The following is a 17,361-nucleotide window of genomic DNA, read 5'->3' as shown; positions in this document are numbered from 1 at the left end:
ACACTCTCATGAACTCAAATACAGGATCTATTTACTTATTTTTCTACTACTGTAAACTACTTTAAACTCTTTCACTGGCAGAGACATTTTATTCATGCTTATATTCCCAGTGCTAGCACAGTGTATAACACAGATTTTGTGCTTAGTAAATGTTTTAATGATTGATATCACCAACAAACATTGACTAGTCTCTACCAGGGAAATTACTGGCCTAAAAGGGAAAGAAAGGACTTTGTTTTATTAAGTTCTTAGTAGGCAGTATCTTATACCTTAAAACGATACAAATTTTTAAGAGTAATGACTAGTGCATGTGGAAGGAATAGTATTGCAACCACATAGCAATAGTGGATTCAGACAAGAATCACCTATAGTCCCATGATGCTAAAATCAGTGCTTGAAAATTTGTTGGGAAACAGGTTATTTACATACTCTCAAAGTATTTCCCCCATTACTTATTAATGAGCAAGGGATAAAAAAGTGCTTCTTCAATGGAGAAATCTGAAGTTACCACCTTAACTAAGTGATCAAAGTCAACATCACCAGTAATGGAACATGCTGACATTAGGTGTCCCATCTGGTGAGAGTCTCTAGGAAAGAGTCAACATCTTATTTAGTTGACTTATTTAGTATTCCTGTCAAAAATACATAGCCTGAATTAAATCATGAGGAAATAATCAGATGTCAGGAAAGACTACCCCCCCTCAAAAAAAGGCAAAGGACTGTCCCAGATTTAATTTTTTTTTTTTTTAACGTTTATTTATTTTTGGGACAGAGAGAGACAGAGCATGAACGGGGGAGGGGCAGAGAGAGAGGGAGACACAGAATCGGAAGCAGGCTCCAGGCTCTGAGCCATCAGCCCAGAGCCTGACGGGGGGGGGGGGGGGGGGGGGGGGGGCTCGAACTCAGGGACCGCGAGATCAGGACCTGAGCCGAAGTCGGACGCTTAACCGACTGAGCCACCCAGGCGCCCCAGGACTGTCCCAGATTAAAGGAGACTAAAGAGACATGATAACTAAATCCCATGCATGGGCAAGGGGATGAGGGGAAGTGCTATCTGGGATGTTTATTTAGATACTCAGAGAAATTTGAATATGGACTATAGATTAGATAATACATTATAGTAGTGTTAAGCTCCTTGAATTTTATTATGCTGTAGTTATGTAAGAATATCCTTGTTAGATACATGATGAAGAATTTTGTATCGTGACCTCTTCAACTGTATTCTCCAATTATTTAGCAAAAGCTTTAAAGCTATAAATATCAGTTGTTAATGTTGCCATGTTTTTAAAAAAGTTTTCATCTTTATTTATTTATTTTGAGAGACAGAGAGTGTGAGCAGTGGAGGTGCAGAGAGAGAGGGAGGAAGAATCCCAAGCAGGCTCCATGCTGCCAGTGCAGAGCCTGATGTGGGGCTTGAATTCACAAACCATGAGATCATGACCTGAGCTGAAATCAAGAGTCAGACACTTAACTGAGCCACCCAGGCACATCACCATATTTTTAAATTAATGTCTTTAGTCTGAATAGAAATACATGCATTTAAGATATTTGTGTCAGGGCGCCTGGGTGGCTGAGTCAGTTGAGCATCTGAGGCTCAGGTCATGATCTCACAGTTCATGAATGAGTTCGAGTCCCGCATTGGGCTCTGTGCTGACCACTCAGAGCCTGGAGCCTGCTTCAGATTCTGTGTCTCCCTCTCTCTGCCCCTTCCCTGCTCATGCTCTGTCTCTCTAAGATGAATAAACATTAAAAAAAAAAAAAAGATATTTGTATCAATAATGTTAATAATCCTATTATTTTATTTTGTAACATAACATGTTTGTTAATTATTAACAAAGGCTTATTTTATATTCATATATGAGGAGAGGAAGAAAGCAAATGTGCAAAATGCTCACAATAGGTAAATCTAGATAAAGAGTATATGGAACTGTCCTTATACCTTTTGTATAAGTCTGAATTTTTATTTAGATTAAACATTTTAATTTAAATTAAAAAAATTATATGGCAACATGAGCAAACTTGGTATTAATGTATACTGAGTGATATCAAGAAAATGTGTCTGTGCTGGGGTGCCTGAGTGGCTCAGTCAGTTAAGCATCTGACTCTTGATTTCGGCTCAGGTCCTGATCTCATGGTTCATGAGTTCAAGCGCCCCACTGGGGCTGAGGCTGAGGCTGAGGCTCTGTCAGTGCAGAGCCTGCTTGGGGTTCTTTCTCCCTCTCTCTGCTTTTCCCCTGCTTGCACTCTCCCTCCCCCCTCTCTTTCAAAATAAATTTTAAGAAAATGTGTCTGGGGACTCTTGGGTGGCTCAGTTGGTTAAGCGGCCCACTTCAGCTCAGGTCATGGTCTCTTGGTGCGTGAGTTCAAGCCCCACGTCAGGCTCTGCGCTGACACCTCAGAGCCCAGAGCCTGCTTTAGATTCTGTGTTTCCCTCTCTGTCTCTGCCCCTTCCGCTCATGCTGTGTTTCTCTGTCTCTCTAAAAGTGAATAAAAATGTTAAAAAAAATTTTTTTAAATGTGTCTGTTATAGAACCATGCTAAGAATATATAACTGTAACACTCAAATAACATTTTTAAAGTTAATCATCTTGTTTGTATTTTATAATATTTATATTCCTTTTTGATAGGTAATGGAATATCTTATTGGTGGAGATGTCAAGTCTCTCTTACATATATATGGTTATTTTGATGAAGAGATGGCTGTCAAATATATTTCTGAAGTAGCCTTGGCTCTAGACTATCTTCACAGACATGGAATCATCCACAGGTAGAGACTGTTGTACAAACTATTACTTAAAAGCACAAGTAATCAAATTATGTATTAAATATTTGAGTCTGAAATATTTGCATAATCATTTGCCTATGTATCTGGGTTATCTAAAGTTTGGTAGATAACCCAGGTAAACATATTGTGTATGTTTAGAACCTCCATCAACTCTTCTTTCATCTCCCCTCCCTTTGTTTTTTTAATATGTTGCTTTGAGCATCAGTATGCCATTTTGCTGTGAAGAATATTGAATCTTTTTTCTACTCCTTTATTGTCACACAAAAGTGCTATATTTTATAATTCCAGCTGACTTACAGTGTTTTGCTCTATGCACGGTCATGTTCTAAAATGTCATGTTCTAAGTGGCTCTCCTCTATTAAGGCTTAATCTTACCCTCCTTGAGAGAGGTAAATATGATTTTGACTTGGCCTGAAGTTTATTTTATCTAATGAAGTTTAATTGTTTTAATGGAAAAATCTAATGAATAATGCCAAAGCTAATAAAGCATTACATCAGTTAACTTTCTCATAGGTTCAAATATACAAAAGATCATTTACTTTTAAATTTTTTTTTTCAACGTTTTTATTTATTTTTGGGACAGAGACAGAGCATGAACGGGGGAGGGGCAGAGAGAGAGGGAGACACAGAATCGGAAACAGGCTCCAGGCTCCGAGCCATCAGCCCAGAGCCCGACGCGGGGCTCGAACTCACGGGCCGCGAGATCGTGACCTGGCTGAAGTCGGACACTCAACCGACTGCGCCACCCAGGCGCCCCAAAAGATCATTTACTTTTGAGAGTTGTTTCCCATATTTTCAAAGCCAGCAATAAGTGCCTTATTTTAGAGAAAATATATAGGGTTTGAATCTTCTCTGTAACTTTCTGGTTTTTTCCCCTGCTAATTCTAACATCAACACTAGCTCCTTTTTAGTTATCTGATATTTGTCTTTTGTGTATGCAGGGATTTGAAACCAGACAATATGCTTATTTCTAATGAAGGTCATATTAAGCTAACAGATTTTGGCCTTTCCAAAGTTACTTTGAATAGAGGTAAGAAAAATAGGAGGTAAGTACCTTTTTAAAAATCCAACAAATTTTACGCACTACATGTTATTAACTTACACTGTTTTGTTAGCTTATAATGACTAAAATTTGATTATTTGTTTCAAAAAAGACTAGAAAGGTATATTGGTATTTCCTTTCTATTAAAGATGAAAAATGGTAATAATTATTCCTAAATCCTTAAGGGCCCTCAAAGATCTTTGGATCTTCAAAGAAGAACTCACCATTTCTGTTCTTCTGACTTTTTGTCTCTACTGAAACTAGTTTGACCAACTAAACATCAGTTGAGTGATTAGAATGAAGTAATACCTACAGAACTTACACGGACAGGACCACCTTGATAAACTAGGGGCAAAGAAACTACACACAAGATTCACACACACAAACACACACATTTTTATGGGAGTATGTTAATTTCACTACTAGTAATGAAAGAAATGCTAACTTAAAAAATAACAAATGAATCATTTCACACTATTAAGCTAGGCAAAAAAAAAAAAAAAAAGTGAGAGAGTGAACTGAAGATCCAGAATTAATGAGACTGTAAAAGCACAGTTACACATTGTAATTAGCACAGTGCTTTCCAACGTATGTCTAACAATGTGTTTTAAGAAACAAGTTTTCATTCTTTCTGACCTAGTGACTATGTCTTAGAATTTATTCTTTTTTTTTTTAAATGTTTATTTATTTTGAGAGAGTACACATGTGCAGGAGAGGGGCAGAGAAAGAGGGAGACAGAGAATCCCAAGCAGGCTCCACGCAGTCAGTGCAGAGCCCAATGCAGGGCTCAACCTCACAACTCTGAGATCATTACCTGAGCCAGAATTAAGAGTTGGATGCTCAGCTACCCAGGTGCCCCGTCTTGGAATTTATTCTGAGGAAATGGTTCTAGAGAACAAAATAATATGAACATAACTTTGTAGCAGCATTGTTTCTAAAAGAGAGAAACTAGAAAAAGTGTTAGATGAACATAAGAGAAGGGAAGCAAAAATAATATAAAAACAGGAAGGGGGACAAAACATAAGAGACTCTTTTTATATAGATAACAAACAGTTGCTGCAAGGGGTTGTGGGCGGGGAGATGGGCTAAATGGGTAAGGGGCATTAAGGGATCTACTCCTGAAATCATTGTTGCACTATATGTTAACTAACTTGGATGTAAATCAAAAAATTAATTAATTAATTAATTAATTAATTAAAAAGTCTTAAAAAAGGTATGGATACTTGAGAGTTTATTGACTTTGTAGCATATTGTATCATCTATTAAATTGGTAGCAAATAGAAATAAATGAACAGAAAATTGGGTTCATAAATTATAAAGCATGAGATTATAATTATTTGAAATTAAATACAGATCTATAATTCTTTATCTAGGAGTAAAATTTCGAAAAGTTTTGAATACCTAAAGGTTTTTCAGCTGATAATAAAATTTGGCCTGAACTGATGTGGGCTATGTATAGTTTTTATTAATTCAATTTCACATAACTACTCATATTCTTTATAACAGTAATAATAATATTTGAGTACCAGGCTGCTAGATGAAATGCCACTAAGGATGTTCCTAACTATACAGTATACTGGATATTTACCCAAAGAAACAAAAATACTAATTTGAAAAGATAATGTGCATCCTTATGTTGATTTCAGCAATATTTACAATAGCCAAGATATGGAAGCAACCCACGTGTACATCAAAAGATGAATGGATAAAGAAGATGTGGCGTGTGCACACACACACTCACACACACACAGACACACACACAATGGAGTATTAACTTAGCCATAAAAAAGAATGAGGTCTTACCTTTTGTGACAACATGGATGAAACTAGAGGGTGTTATGCTAAGTGAGATAAGTCAAACAGAAAGACCAGTAGATTCACTTATACACAGAATCTAAAAAACAAACCAAACCAAAAAAAGTGGAGTCAGACCCATTAATACAGAGAACAAACTGATGGTTTCTTGGTGGGGAGGGGCAAAAGGGCAAAATGGGTGAAAGAGAGATGGAAGGTACATGTTTCCAGTTACGGAATGAATAAGTCATAGGGATGGAAAGTATAGCATAAGGAATATAGTCAGTGGTATCGTAATAGCACTGTGTGGTGACAGATGATAGCTACACTTGTGGTGAGTATATCATAATGTGTAGAGTTGTTGAATCACTATGTTGTACACCTGAAACTAATGTAACATTGTGTGTCATACTTCAATTTAAAAAAAGCAAAAAAACCACTGTAATTTATCACATTACCTTTCTTTTTTTTTTTCATTTTCTTCTTCCTTTTTTTTTTTTTTTCTTATTTTTTGAGAGAGAGAGACAGCAAGAATCTTAAGGGGGATCTTAAGCAGGCTCCACACTCAGCACAGAGCCCAATGTGGGGCTTGAACCCACAACCCTGGGATCATGACCTGAGCTAAAACCAAGAGTCAGAGACTCAACTGATAGAGCCACCCAGGCACCCCTATCACATTACCTAAAATCTAAACATTATTTAATTGTGAGGCAAATCTAGTTCCCTGGGTTTCAGATAAGATATTGAGAAAAGTCACAAATTATAAAAATGTTGTGTTAAGTACTATAGCCATTTAATATTTTTTATTTTTTTCATATCTCATGATTTATTTAAAATTTGGCTCCCATAGGGCACCTGGCTGGCTCAGTTTGTAAAGCATTGAACTCTTGATCTCAGTGTCATGAGTTCAATCCCCACATTGAGTGTAGAGCTTACATAAAAAATAAAAATTATAAAGATAAAATAAAGTAAAATAAAATGGATCCCAAGTAATCCTACATTTGTATTAGCATAAATAGTAATACAACAAACATCTGTTAAGTATACAGATTCTGAATTTGGTTGTTGGTGGTGGTGGTTTTTTGTTTTTTTTTTTGTTTTTGTTTTTTTGTTTTGATAGTGGTAAAAAACATAATATAAAACCATTTTGAAGTGTACAGTTGGGTAGTGTTAACCATGTTCACATTGCTCTGCACCAGATCTCTAGAAATTTTTTATCTCACAAAACTGAAGCATTATACCCCGTTTTCCTGTCCCCTCAGCCCTGGCAACCACAATTCTATTTTCTGTATCTGTGAGTTTGATTACTTTAGATGCCTCATATAAGTAGAATCACAGAGCATTTGTCATTTGGTGACTGCCATATCACTTAGCATAATGTCCTCAAGGTTCATACTTGTTGCAGCATGTAGCAGAATTTCCTTCTTTTTAAAGACTGAATAACATTCCATTATACATATATACGCTATTTTTTTAAATCCATTCATGTGTCAGTAGACATTTAGGTTGCTTCTACCTCCTGGCTATTGTGAATAATGCAGTGGACATGAGGATGTAAATATTGTAGATCCCCTGCTCTCAATTCTTTTGTGACCTTACCTAGTAGTGGAATTCCTGTGTCACATAGTAATTCTATTTTTAATTTTTTGTGGCAACTCCATTTGTTTTTCATAGTGGCTGCACTATTTATCATACCTACCAGCGATGTACAAGGGTTCCAATTTCTCCACATCTTTGCCAACACTACTTATTTTCTGTTTTTGATACTAACCATCCTAATGGGTGTGAGGTAATATTTCATTATAGTTTTGATTTGCATTTTCCGTTGATTACTAATGTTGAGCCTCTTTTCATAATCATGTTGGCAATTTGTATATCTTCTTTGGAGAAATGTCTGTCCAAGTTCTTTATCCACTTTTTAATTAGATAAGTATTGAATTTTTTTATTGTTGTTGAGTTATACTTCTTTATATATTCTGTACATTAACCCCTTATCAGATAACTGGTTTGAAGATGTTTTCTCCCATTCTGTAGGTTCTTTTCATTCTTTTGACTATTTCCTTTGATGTGCGAAAGTGTTTAAGTTTGATATAGCCCCATTTGTCTATTTTTGCTTTTTGCCTGTGCTTTTGGAGTTATATCCAATAAATCACTGCCATAACATTTTTAACATTTAATTTATAAAATATTCTTCAAGATGTTTGTTGTTACCTGTTAGTCCTTCTTGCTTCATCAGTGTGTAGAATCAATAAAATTTGTTAGGTTCAAACTTTCAGTTTACCTTTAAAAGTCTGATATCACAGGGGTGCCTGGGTGGTTCAGTCAGCTGGGCATCTGACTCTTGATTTCAACTCATGTCATGATACCAGCATCATGGATCAACCCCTGCATCGGACTCCGTGCTAAGCATGGAGCCTGCTTGAGATTCTCTCTCTCTCTCTCTCTCTCTCTCTCTCTCTCTCTCTCAAAAAAAAGAAAAAAGTCTCAGAAGAGTGCCTGTTGCCAGTTAGATAATACTCTTGTTTAGTGACTGAGTACTCCTTTTTTTTTTATGTTTGTTTTTGAGAGAGAGAATGAGAATGAAGGGAGGGGCAGAGAGTGAGGGGGACAGAGGATCTGAAGCAGGCTCTGTGCTGACAGCAGAGAGCCCAATGCAGGGCTCGAACTCACCCTAAGCTGTGAGATCAAGACCTGAGCCAAAGTAGGATGTTTAACTGACTGAGCCACCCAGGCACCTCGGTGACTCCTAATTTGGGTGTTCTATTCATTTCAGCACAAGACTGTTCTATCAAATTGTAATGATTTCAAGCACTTGCTTTTTTTTTTTTTTTTTTTGTTATATTTTTGAGAGAAAGAAGTGAGCGGGGAGAGGGGCAGAGAGAAGGAGAGAGAATCCCAAGCAGGCTCTGCAGTGTCATGGAGCCTGACCATAGGGCTCGATCTCAAAAATAGTGAGATCATGACCTGAGCTGAAATCAAAAGTCAGTTGCTTAACCAACTGAGCCACCCAGGTGCCCCTTTTTTTTTTTTTTTTAAACTTTTTTTTTTTTCCACGTTTATTTATTTTTGGGACAGAGAGAGACAGAGCATGAACGGGGGAGGGGCAGAGAGAGAGGGAGACACAGAATCGGAAGCAGGCTCCAGGCTCTGAGCCATCAGCCCAGAGCCCGACGCGGGGCTCGAACTCACGGACCGCGAGATCGTGACCTGGCTGAAGTCGGACGCTCAACCGACTGCGCCACCCAGGCGCCCCCCTTTTTTTTTTTTTAATAAATATTTATCTCTTAAAATTTTGTATTTGACCCCCTTCATCCATTTCTTCTACCCCCTGCCCCTGCCTGTGGCATCCACCAATCTGTTCTCTGTATCTGTGAGCTTGGTTTTGTTTTGTTTTCTTAAGATTCCATATATAAGAGAGATCATACAGTATTAGTCTTTCTCTGTCTGCTTGGTTGTATATGTTTACGGCATGGTGGCTTCACTGGATATGTTCATCTTACTCAAGCTAATTTTATAGATAACGTTAATGTGGAAAGGGCAACAAAGTTCAGAAGAGATGATTATTGACTAGTAAGTCAGTGACATTGAAGTTTTTAAAGAATTTCATATACTTTTTTTTCCATACATAGATATCAATATGATGGATATCCTTACAACACCATCAATGGCTAAACCTAGACAAGATTATTCAAGAACCCCAGGACAGGTGTTATCTCTCATCAGCTCTTTGGGATTTGTAAGTACTTAATTAGAAAAAACTCACATAACATGCCCATTTAAAGTTTTAAATCTTTTTTTTTTAATAAGTTATCAAAATAAATTTATTTCTTTTATTTTTTTAATGTTTATTATTGATTTCTGAGAGAGAGGGAGACAGAGCATGAGTGGGGGAGGGGCAGAGAGGGAGACACAGAATCCGAAGCAGGCTCCAGGCCCTGAGCTGTTGGCACACAGACAGACGTGGGGCTGGAACTCATGTGCTATGAGATCATGACCTGAGCCGAAGTCAGATGCTGTACCAACTGAGCCACCCAGGTGCCCCTGATCAAAATAAATTTAAATATCAAGCATATTGAGTTACTTTCACATTATCTACTTAGGTGGTATAACAGTCTATGTATTTAGGTGGTGTTTTTGTGGAGATAAATCTTAGCATTTGTTTTTGTTTTTCTCTCTTTAATAGTACACACCAGTTGCAGAAAACAACAAAGACTCTGCAAATATTCTTTCAACCCATGTATCTGAAACATCACAGCTTTCTCAAGGACTAATTTGTCCTATGTCTGTAGATAACAAGGATACTACTCCTTATTGTAGCAAACTACTAAACTCATGTGAGTATAAAAGAAAAGGTAGTTTATTCCATTAAGTGTGTCTTTTGAGGAACAACATGTTTTTAAATTTTTTAATTTCCAATATGAGTTTGAAATGCAAATTCTTGAACAGGCTGGGGCATTCCTATATTTCCTCATGTTAATGCCATTTCTGACACAGATTGTCATATATATATATATATATACACACACATATATATTTATATATATATACATATATATTTATATTTATATATATATACATATTTTTTTTTTTTTAAAGAAGATTTTAAGTAATCTCTACACCCAACATAGGGCTGGAACTTAACACTGAGATCAAGAGTAACATGCTCTACTGACTGAGCCAGCCAGGCGCCCCTATTGCAGATCTTTAAGTCAACAGGATAAATTATCTAGCTAATGAGATATTCATCAATTAGCATAGTATTAGAATGATTATCAGGTAAATTTCACTGTACTGGGTCATTGGAAATCTTATATAAACAAGATGTAGTACCTGTAATATTGTGTGTCTTTATAAAATGATTTTCAAAAGATTTTGAAATAAAATAGTTGAAGCAAAGATAAAATTTTTTCATTAGCACACAATAAAAAACAAAGGTAGTAGAGGAAGAGAATGGGGCATTTTATTGCACTTAACTTTACCTTCTATAACTTAGCAACACTGGATGTTTTAGTTCTCGGCACTCATGTTCTTCATCTTGGGAATACATGTTTTCATGGATGTTGCCTCATTTTGAATTTAGTCCTCAAATCTTTACATATCTAGGATATGTCACTTACAAATGAGAAAGCTAATGTTTGAAAATGTTTAATTTACACACTAGTAAGTGGGTTAGCCAAGTCCTGATTGCAAATACAATTTTCTGTCCACTGACCCTTTCTTCCAAATTCATGGAATCTTGTTTCTTCTGTCAAAATCACTTCTGTGGAAATCAAAATGGCTGAAAATATATATTTATAGCTTTGATAAGCGCAAAACTACTAAAATACAGAATATGCCAATGTTACTATAGCCTTATTTTGAAGTGAAAATAATTGCTTCTCCCTTAGTCGTTTCTTACTCTAGTCAGAACTAGATCGGGGCAAGGCACCATGCTGGTCACTGAGTGGATATCAAGATGAGTAAGAGAATTCCTTGCCTCAAAAGAACTTGTAAGTTTGGTTGATTATAGATACAAAGGGATAACAATAGCAATCCTATAAAATAAAATCCGTAAGAAGGATACTGTGATGCAACACAGAAAGTGTTAAGTGCTAACCGGAAAAATCAGGAATGGGTTTTCAATAAAGATATAGCAATAGCTCCAAGTATATTGGAAAAGGGCATTTCAGATAGAGGCATGAGCAAAGGCACGGACACTTGGAAGTATTCCATCTTCAGATAATGGGGACTAAATGCGCTATGTGAGAATGCAGAAGCACGTGCAATGGGAAAGGAAACTTAGCAGATAGATGGGAAGGATCAAGTATCATTACAGGGGACCTAGAATTTAAGCTGTAGAAACAGGGAGTCATCAAGAGTTCCAAAGAAAGGAATGGTCTGATCATATCAGTGATCCAGAAAGAACTCATTAGCAAATACACAGTATGCACTTGGCATTGGGGTAGACACAAATTCCCACATTACTGAGGAAAGGCAGCTGAGCAGTTTAGTCAAATATCAAGGTCAGGGTCCAAGGAGTTTCAGGAGTTTCATTGAGAGGGTTTATGTACCAAAAATACCGTTGTTTTAGATGGACATTGATATTCAACTTCTAGTTTTAAGGTGCCAAGATTTGTTAAATCAAAAAAACTGTAAGAATTTACTTGTCATGTTCACCCTCTTTGGGAAAGAGAAAAGATATGTGTGTGTGTGTGTGTGTGTGTGTGTACACATGTATATATAATATATATCTTTTTATATACACAGAAAATCTGTGTATGTACATATAATAAAAGCATAATTGCTTATCATGTCTCATTATAAATTAAGGAACCACAAATTTAGCATCATAATATAAATAAGGAGCACGTGTCATGTAGAGGATGCTGCTATCTTGTACTGGTTTGCTGTCAGCTAGTTCACTGTTACTTGTACCCAGTAGTATTAAAAGAAAATCCCTTATGGATGTGTGTAATTCATACTTGTACGCACATAAACCTCATTTAATTAAATACAAATTGAACTGAGTAAATTTAGTCACATTCCAATCTTAAATCATACCTGGATATAGAACATCAGTAATGCTCCTTTATCAAGAAGAGTTTCAAATTGGATAATGGATATTCAAAATGGATTTCCTCCTAATTACAACTTAATTCTTTTGTCCTGATTTTCACTTGTGAATATTGAGGGTTTTTTTTCCCCCTAAACATTGATTGGTACTTGTGTGCCAAAAACACCTGAGCCATCCTTGTGGTTTGGATAATGTTTATACAAAAAGAGTTCTGGTGTGCCGTACTTAATACTCTGCCTAATTTTCTGTAAAGTTTCAAGTTCAGTGAGGAACTCAGAAAGCTGTGACATAAGATCCAATATTTTCTCTTCCTTATAGGTCTTGAAACAGTTGCTGCCAATCCTGGGATGCCTGTGAAGTGCCTAACTTCCAATCTCCTGCAATCCAGGAGAAGGCTGGCTACGTCAAGTGCCAGCAGCCAGTCTCACACCTTTGCGTCCAGTGTGGAGTCTGAGTGCCACAGCAGTCCCACATGGGAAAAGGATTGCCAGGTGAGAGTGCCATTTATCTGAACCCAAGCCAGTTTTGTACGTCCCATTGATGATAGAGACACCTTACACTTTTTCATGTAAATTCTGTAAGGAAATGAAACTGTTACATGAACAGCAGTCAAAGTAGTCTTCGTTTTCCTGTATATTCTGTCAAATTATTTTTAAATATTTCACTTCTCATTCAAGTATGGAATTATTCATGATTAATAATATATAACAAGTTTGTAGACAATTGATAGTAAATGTTTGGCTCATAGGCATCTAGATGGGCTTCTTTTTCTTTTTTAATTCCCTACCATGACTAGCTTGTTGTACTTTTTTTTTAAGTCTTATTTTAAAACTTATATTACTTCCTTCTACACTGTTTTCTGCCAGTTTCTCATTTAGTGGAATGGTAACTCTTCTGGATCAGAAATAACTTTTAGACTACAAAGGTAATGCAGGTGTGCCTTTAAGAGTATTTATTTGGGTATTGAGGAGGGCACCTTTTGGGATGAGCACTGGGTGTTGTGTGGAAACCAACTTGACAATAAATTTCATATATTGAAAAAAAAAAAGAGTATTTATTTTAGGGGCACCTGGTTGGCTCAGTCTGCTGAGCAGCTCACTCTTTTTTTTTTTTTTTTTTTTTATTAAAAAAATTTTTTTTCAACGTTTATTTATTTTTGGGACAGAGAGAGACAGAGCATGAATGGGGGAGGGGCAGAGAGAGAGGGAGACACAGAACTGGAAACAGGCTCCAGGCTCTGAGCCATCAGCCCAGAGCCCGACGCGGGGCTCGAACTCACGGACCACGAGATCGTGACCTGGCTGAAGTCGGACGCTTAACCGACTGCGCCACCCAGGCGCCCCGAGCATCTCACTCTTGATTTCAGCTCAGATCATGATCCCAGGGTCATGGGATCAAGCCCCATATCTAGCTCCATACTGAGCGTGGAACCTGCTTAGAATTCTCTCTCTCCCTCTGCCCCTCTCCCCTGCTCGTGCTCTCTCTCTCTCTCTCTCTCTCAAAAAAAAAAAAAAAAAAAAAAAGTTTTTATTCTCAGGAAATTGCTTGCTAAGTGAATGGAGTCACTTAAAATTATTTTACTTCATGTATATATTTCTGTTCTTGCCTTTTTTAAGCCATTAAAGCCAATAAGTATTAAAGCTGAGAGATCCTAAAGTTTTAAATTATAATAAAGTATCCTTCATAGAGTACAGATGAAATAATGTTAGATTAGAATAATGATAATAAAGAATAAACCTTCAATTTGAGTAAATAATTTAGATTGTATTTGTCCCTTATTCTCAGTAATATAGTTTTCTTCATTATTGGATATTTGTATTCTAGAAGTAAGGTCAAATTATTTTTCTCAATCTCCTCTTATAGGGTGCTCTATAGGTAATATATGCTACAGGATAAACAGATTTCCATTCCTAATACTGTTAATTCACCTCTTCCTATTCAAAAAAGTATATTGTATAATATTTCAAACTATACACAGGTTTACCTTCTTCCTCCCACTTCTGCATACTTGGGGAATGCAGTGATTAGATTATAGCAGTCTTTCTCAAGTTATGAACAGAGAGGGGTATCTGAGTGGCTCAGTTGGTTAAGCATCTTACTCTTGATTTTGGCTTAGGTTGTGATCTCACCAGTCATGAGATCTATCCCTGCATCAGGCTCTGCACTGGGCATGGAGCATGCTTGGGATTCCCTTTCTGCTTCTTACTCTGCCCCTACCCGCCTTGATCGATCTCTCAAAAAAAAAAAGTTATAAACAGAAGAGTGACCATGGACCACAAGGGAATCCTGATAAACCCTGTGCTAATCTTTGGATGATCTTGCAGATCTAGGAGTTGTAATTTAGGGATTTTTGTTATTTTTGTTCATGATCATGCACTCATTAGTACTAAGTAAGTTAATAAAGTTTGATTTTCACATACCAAAAGCAGGCAGTACTTTTTACTAAAGACACTGTAATTGAGTAATCTTGTAAAACTCCTGAATACCATGTACCAGTTTATAATATTTTGTACAAAGCTCTGATCATCATACAAGAGCACTTGCAGATAGTTGGAATTCAAACAGATTTTACGAAAAGTATTTTGTTATTAATGCAAGATCATTTCATCTTGTTGACAGTGAATTCTAATTCCTGTTATTTTGGGGTTTTGATTAGAAATTATTAGTTTAGCTTCATCTTTGTCAGCTTGGTTTTATTATACTTGTACAAAGTGATATATGTTTACATTAACAAAATCTTTGCCTATGATTTTCTATTAACTATGTCTTAAGTCCTGTGCATTTTATAATTCAAAACAGAATCATCTATACCGCTGTTGCCAAGCAGATATATACATAATGTAATCTTACCCTCAGTTTTGCCTCAATTTTCCCTTAATTTTGCCTGAAAATGTTGCCTATTAATTTGTCCTACTTAAATAATTTGTATCAAATATGTGTTACAGAAGACCAAAATAATATACAAATACATATTAAATTATAATACACACTGTAGTTAATTTGAATTTTAGACTAGTGTTTTACTCAAAATATATATAAATACATGCTATAATTGTTTATATTGTTTTCTAATTTTCTTTTATCATTGTTTTTTGGTTCCATTGGAAAGTGGGAATAGGTAGCATAATAGTTTATGGGGTCATTTATTCCACCTAAGTCAACAGGTTTGAAAGGTTCAAGAATCTCAGTTTTATACAACTAAAACGGTGTTTTTTCCTCCCTCTCAGGAAAGTGATGATGCACTGGGCTCTACAATGATGAGTTGGAATATAATAGAAAAGCCTTTGTGTACAAAATCTACCAATGCCATCGAGACCAAAGGTTTCAATAAAAAGGATCTTGAGTTAGCCCTTTCTCCCATTCATAACAGTGGTACCATCCCTGCGACTGGAAACTCTTGTGTAAACTCTGCTAAAAAATGCTTCCCTGGGGAAGTTTCTTGGGAAGCAAGAGAACTGGATATAAATAACATTAACATGGCCACTGACAAAACACAGCCTGCTTTTCATCAGTCAGATCCATGGGCTGTGGATTCTGGCGATATGACTGAAGAGCACCTTGGGAAGAGAGGTTTTAAAAGAAATTTTGAGTTAGTTGACTCTAGTCCTTGTCAGAATATTATACAGAATAAAAAAAATTGTATAGAGCTTAAGGGGAGTAATGAAATGAGTGATGGTTGTATAAATCAAAGGACAGGCTTAACAACTGAAGTCCAAGACCTTAAGCTATCAGTACGTAGAGGTCAGCAAAATGACTGTGCTAATAAGGAGAACGTGGTCAATTCTTTCATTGATAAACAACAAACACCAGAAAAATCACCTATCCCAATGATAGCAAAAAACCTTATGTGTGAACTAGATGAAGATTGTGACAAGAATAGTAAGAAGGAGCACTTAAATTCTAGTTTTCTATGTTCTGATGATGAGAGAGCTTCTAAAAGTATTTGTATGGACTCCGATTCATCTTTTCCAGGAATTTCTATAATGGAAAATTCTTTAGAAAGGCAGTCCTTAGATCCAGATAAAAGCATCAAAGAATCCTCTTTTGAAGAATCAAACATTGAAGGTCTACTTATGGTATCACCCAGCTGGCAAGAAAGTACCTTGCCAAAAAGTGATGAGAATCCTGCTGTCCAAGGCAGTAGCCAAAAAATGTTAGCTCCATCTTCGGAAGTGTTGAAAACATTAACCGTATCTAAAAGAAATGCTGTAGCTTTTCGAAGTTTTAACAGTCCTATTAATGCATCCAGTAACTCAGAACCATCCAAAATGAGCATAACCTCTTTAGACGCAATGGATATTTCCTGTGTTTATAGTGATTCATATCCCATGGCTATAACCCCTACTCAAAAAGGAACATCCTATATGCCATATCAGGTATGTTATAACTTTTTAACACTTTGTGTTTAGACTTTATAACAAACTATTAAAGCCAGATACTTGCCTCTCACCTGGATTGTATGAGATTTACCATAGAATTCTGTTCTGCTTATTGGGAATCTATGGATTGATTGTTGGAGGTTTTGATGCATAAAGGTAAAGCTGGTAGTAATTTTATTCTTAAATACAGCTCCTCCATCTGCTCTCTAGACTTTCACATATTTCCAATCACATGTTTACATATTTACAGTCACATATTTTCACCTGATGGCAGCAACTCTGAGGTACAATATAGAGTCCACTCTACCTTGCTGCCTTCTAAGGATCTTCATAGACAATCTCTTTTCTTTATAGAAACAAGTTGAAAATATATATTACCAATCTTATGTTGTTTGTGTTTTCTAAACTTTTATCTTAAACCCAAAGTTTCATTTTTTTTTCTTCCTTTGGAGAGAGATCATAAAATAGAAAGTGCAAACCCTGAATTAGGGTCACAAGACTCAGGTTGCCTATTCAGAACTTAGTGACTTAGCAATCCCTTTCCCTCAGAGCGTGTTTATCTGTCTGTAGAATATGCTGATAACCTGTCCCGCTGGTCTCACAGAGTCCTTGTGAGATAACAATATCTTTTTTTCTTTTTTAATTTTTGATTTATTTTTGAGACAGAGAGAGAGTGTGTGAGCAGGGGAGGGGCAGAGAGAGAAGACGACTCACAGAACCAGAAGTAGGCTGTCAGCCTCCAAACTGTCAGCACAGAACCCGACATGGGGCTCAAACCCAGAAACCGTGAGATCATGACCTATTTGTT

General features: G+C 36.5%; 1 protein-coding gene across 1 annotated transcript in view; it reads left to right on the top strand.

The window, feature by feature from the left end:
• Positions 1-17,361, top strand: part of MASTL (microtubule associated serine/threonine kinase like) — a 36,209-nt gene that overhangs the window by 8,880 nt on the left and 9,968 nt on the right. The window contains exons 3-8 of the mRNA XM_047065446.1: positions 2,628-2,767; positions 3,727-3,815; positions 9,251-9,357; positions 9,805-9,955; positions 12,493-12,665; positions 15,402-16,550. Of these exons, the coding sequence (XP_046921402.1) occupies positions 2,628-2,767; positions 3,727-3,815; positions 9,251-9,357; positions 9,805-9,955; positions 12,493-12,665; positions 15,402-16,550 (1,809 nt within the window). The remainder of the gene's footprint in view (positions 1-2,627; positions 2,768-3,726; positions 3,816-9,250; positions 9,358-9,804; positions 9,956-12,492; positions 12,666-15,401; positions 16,551-17,361) is intronic.

Source organism: Lynx rufus, unplaced genomic scaffold (assembly GCF_022079265.1).
Source record: "Lynx rufus isolate CCGP_SWC_20201006 ecotype Redwood Valley unplaced genomic scaffold, mLynRuf1.p SCAF_7, whole genome shotgun sequence".
In the NCBI taxonomy this organism is placed as follows: Eukaryota; Metazoa; Chordata; class Mammalia; order Carnivora; family Felidae; genus Lynx; species Lynx rufus.
Note: the sequence above shows the minus strand (reverse complement) of the source record. Positions and strands in the feature narration are given on the sequence as shown.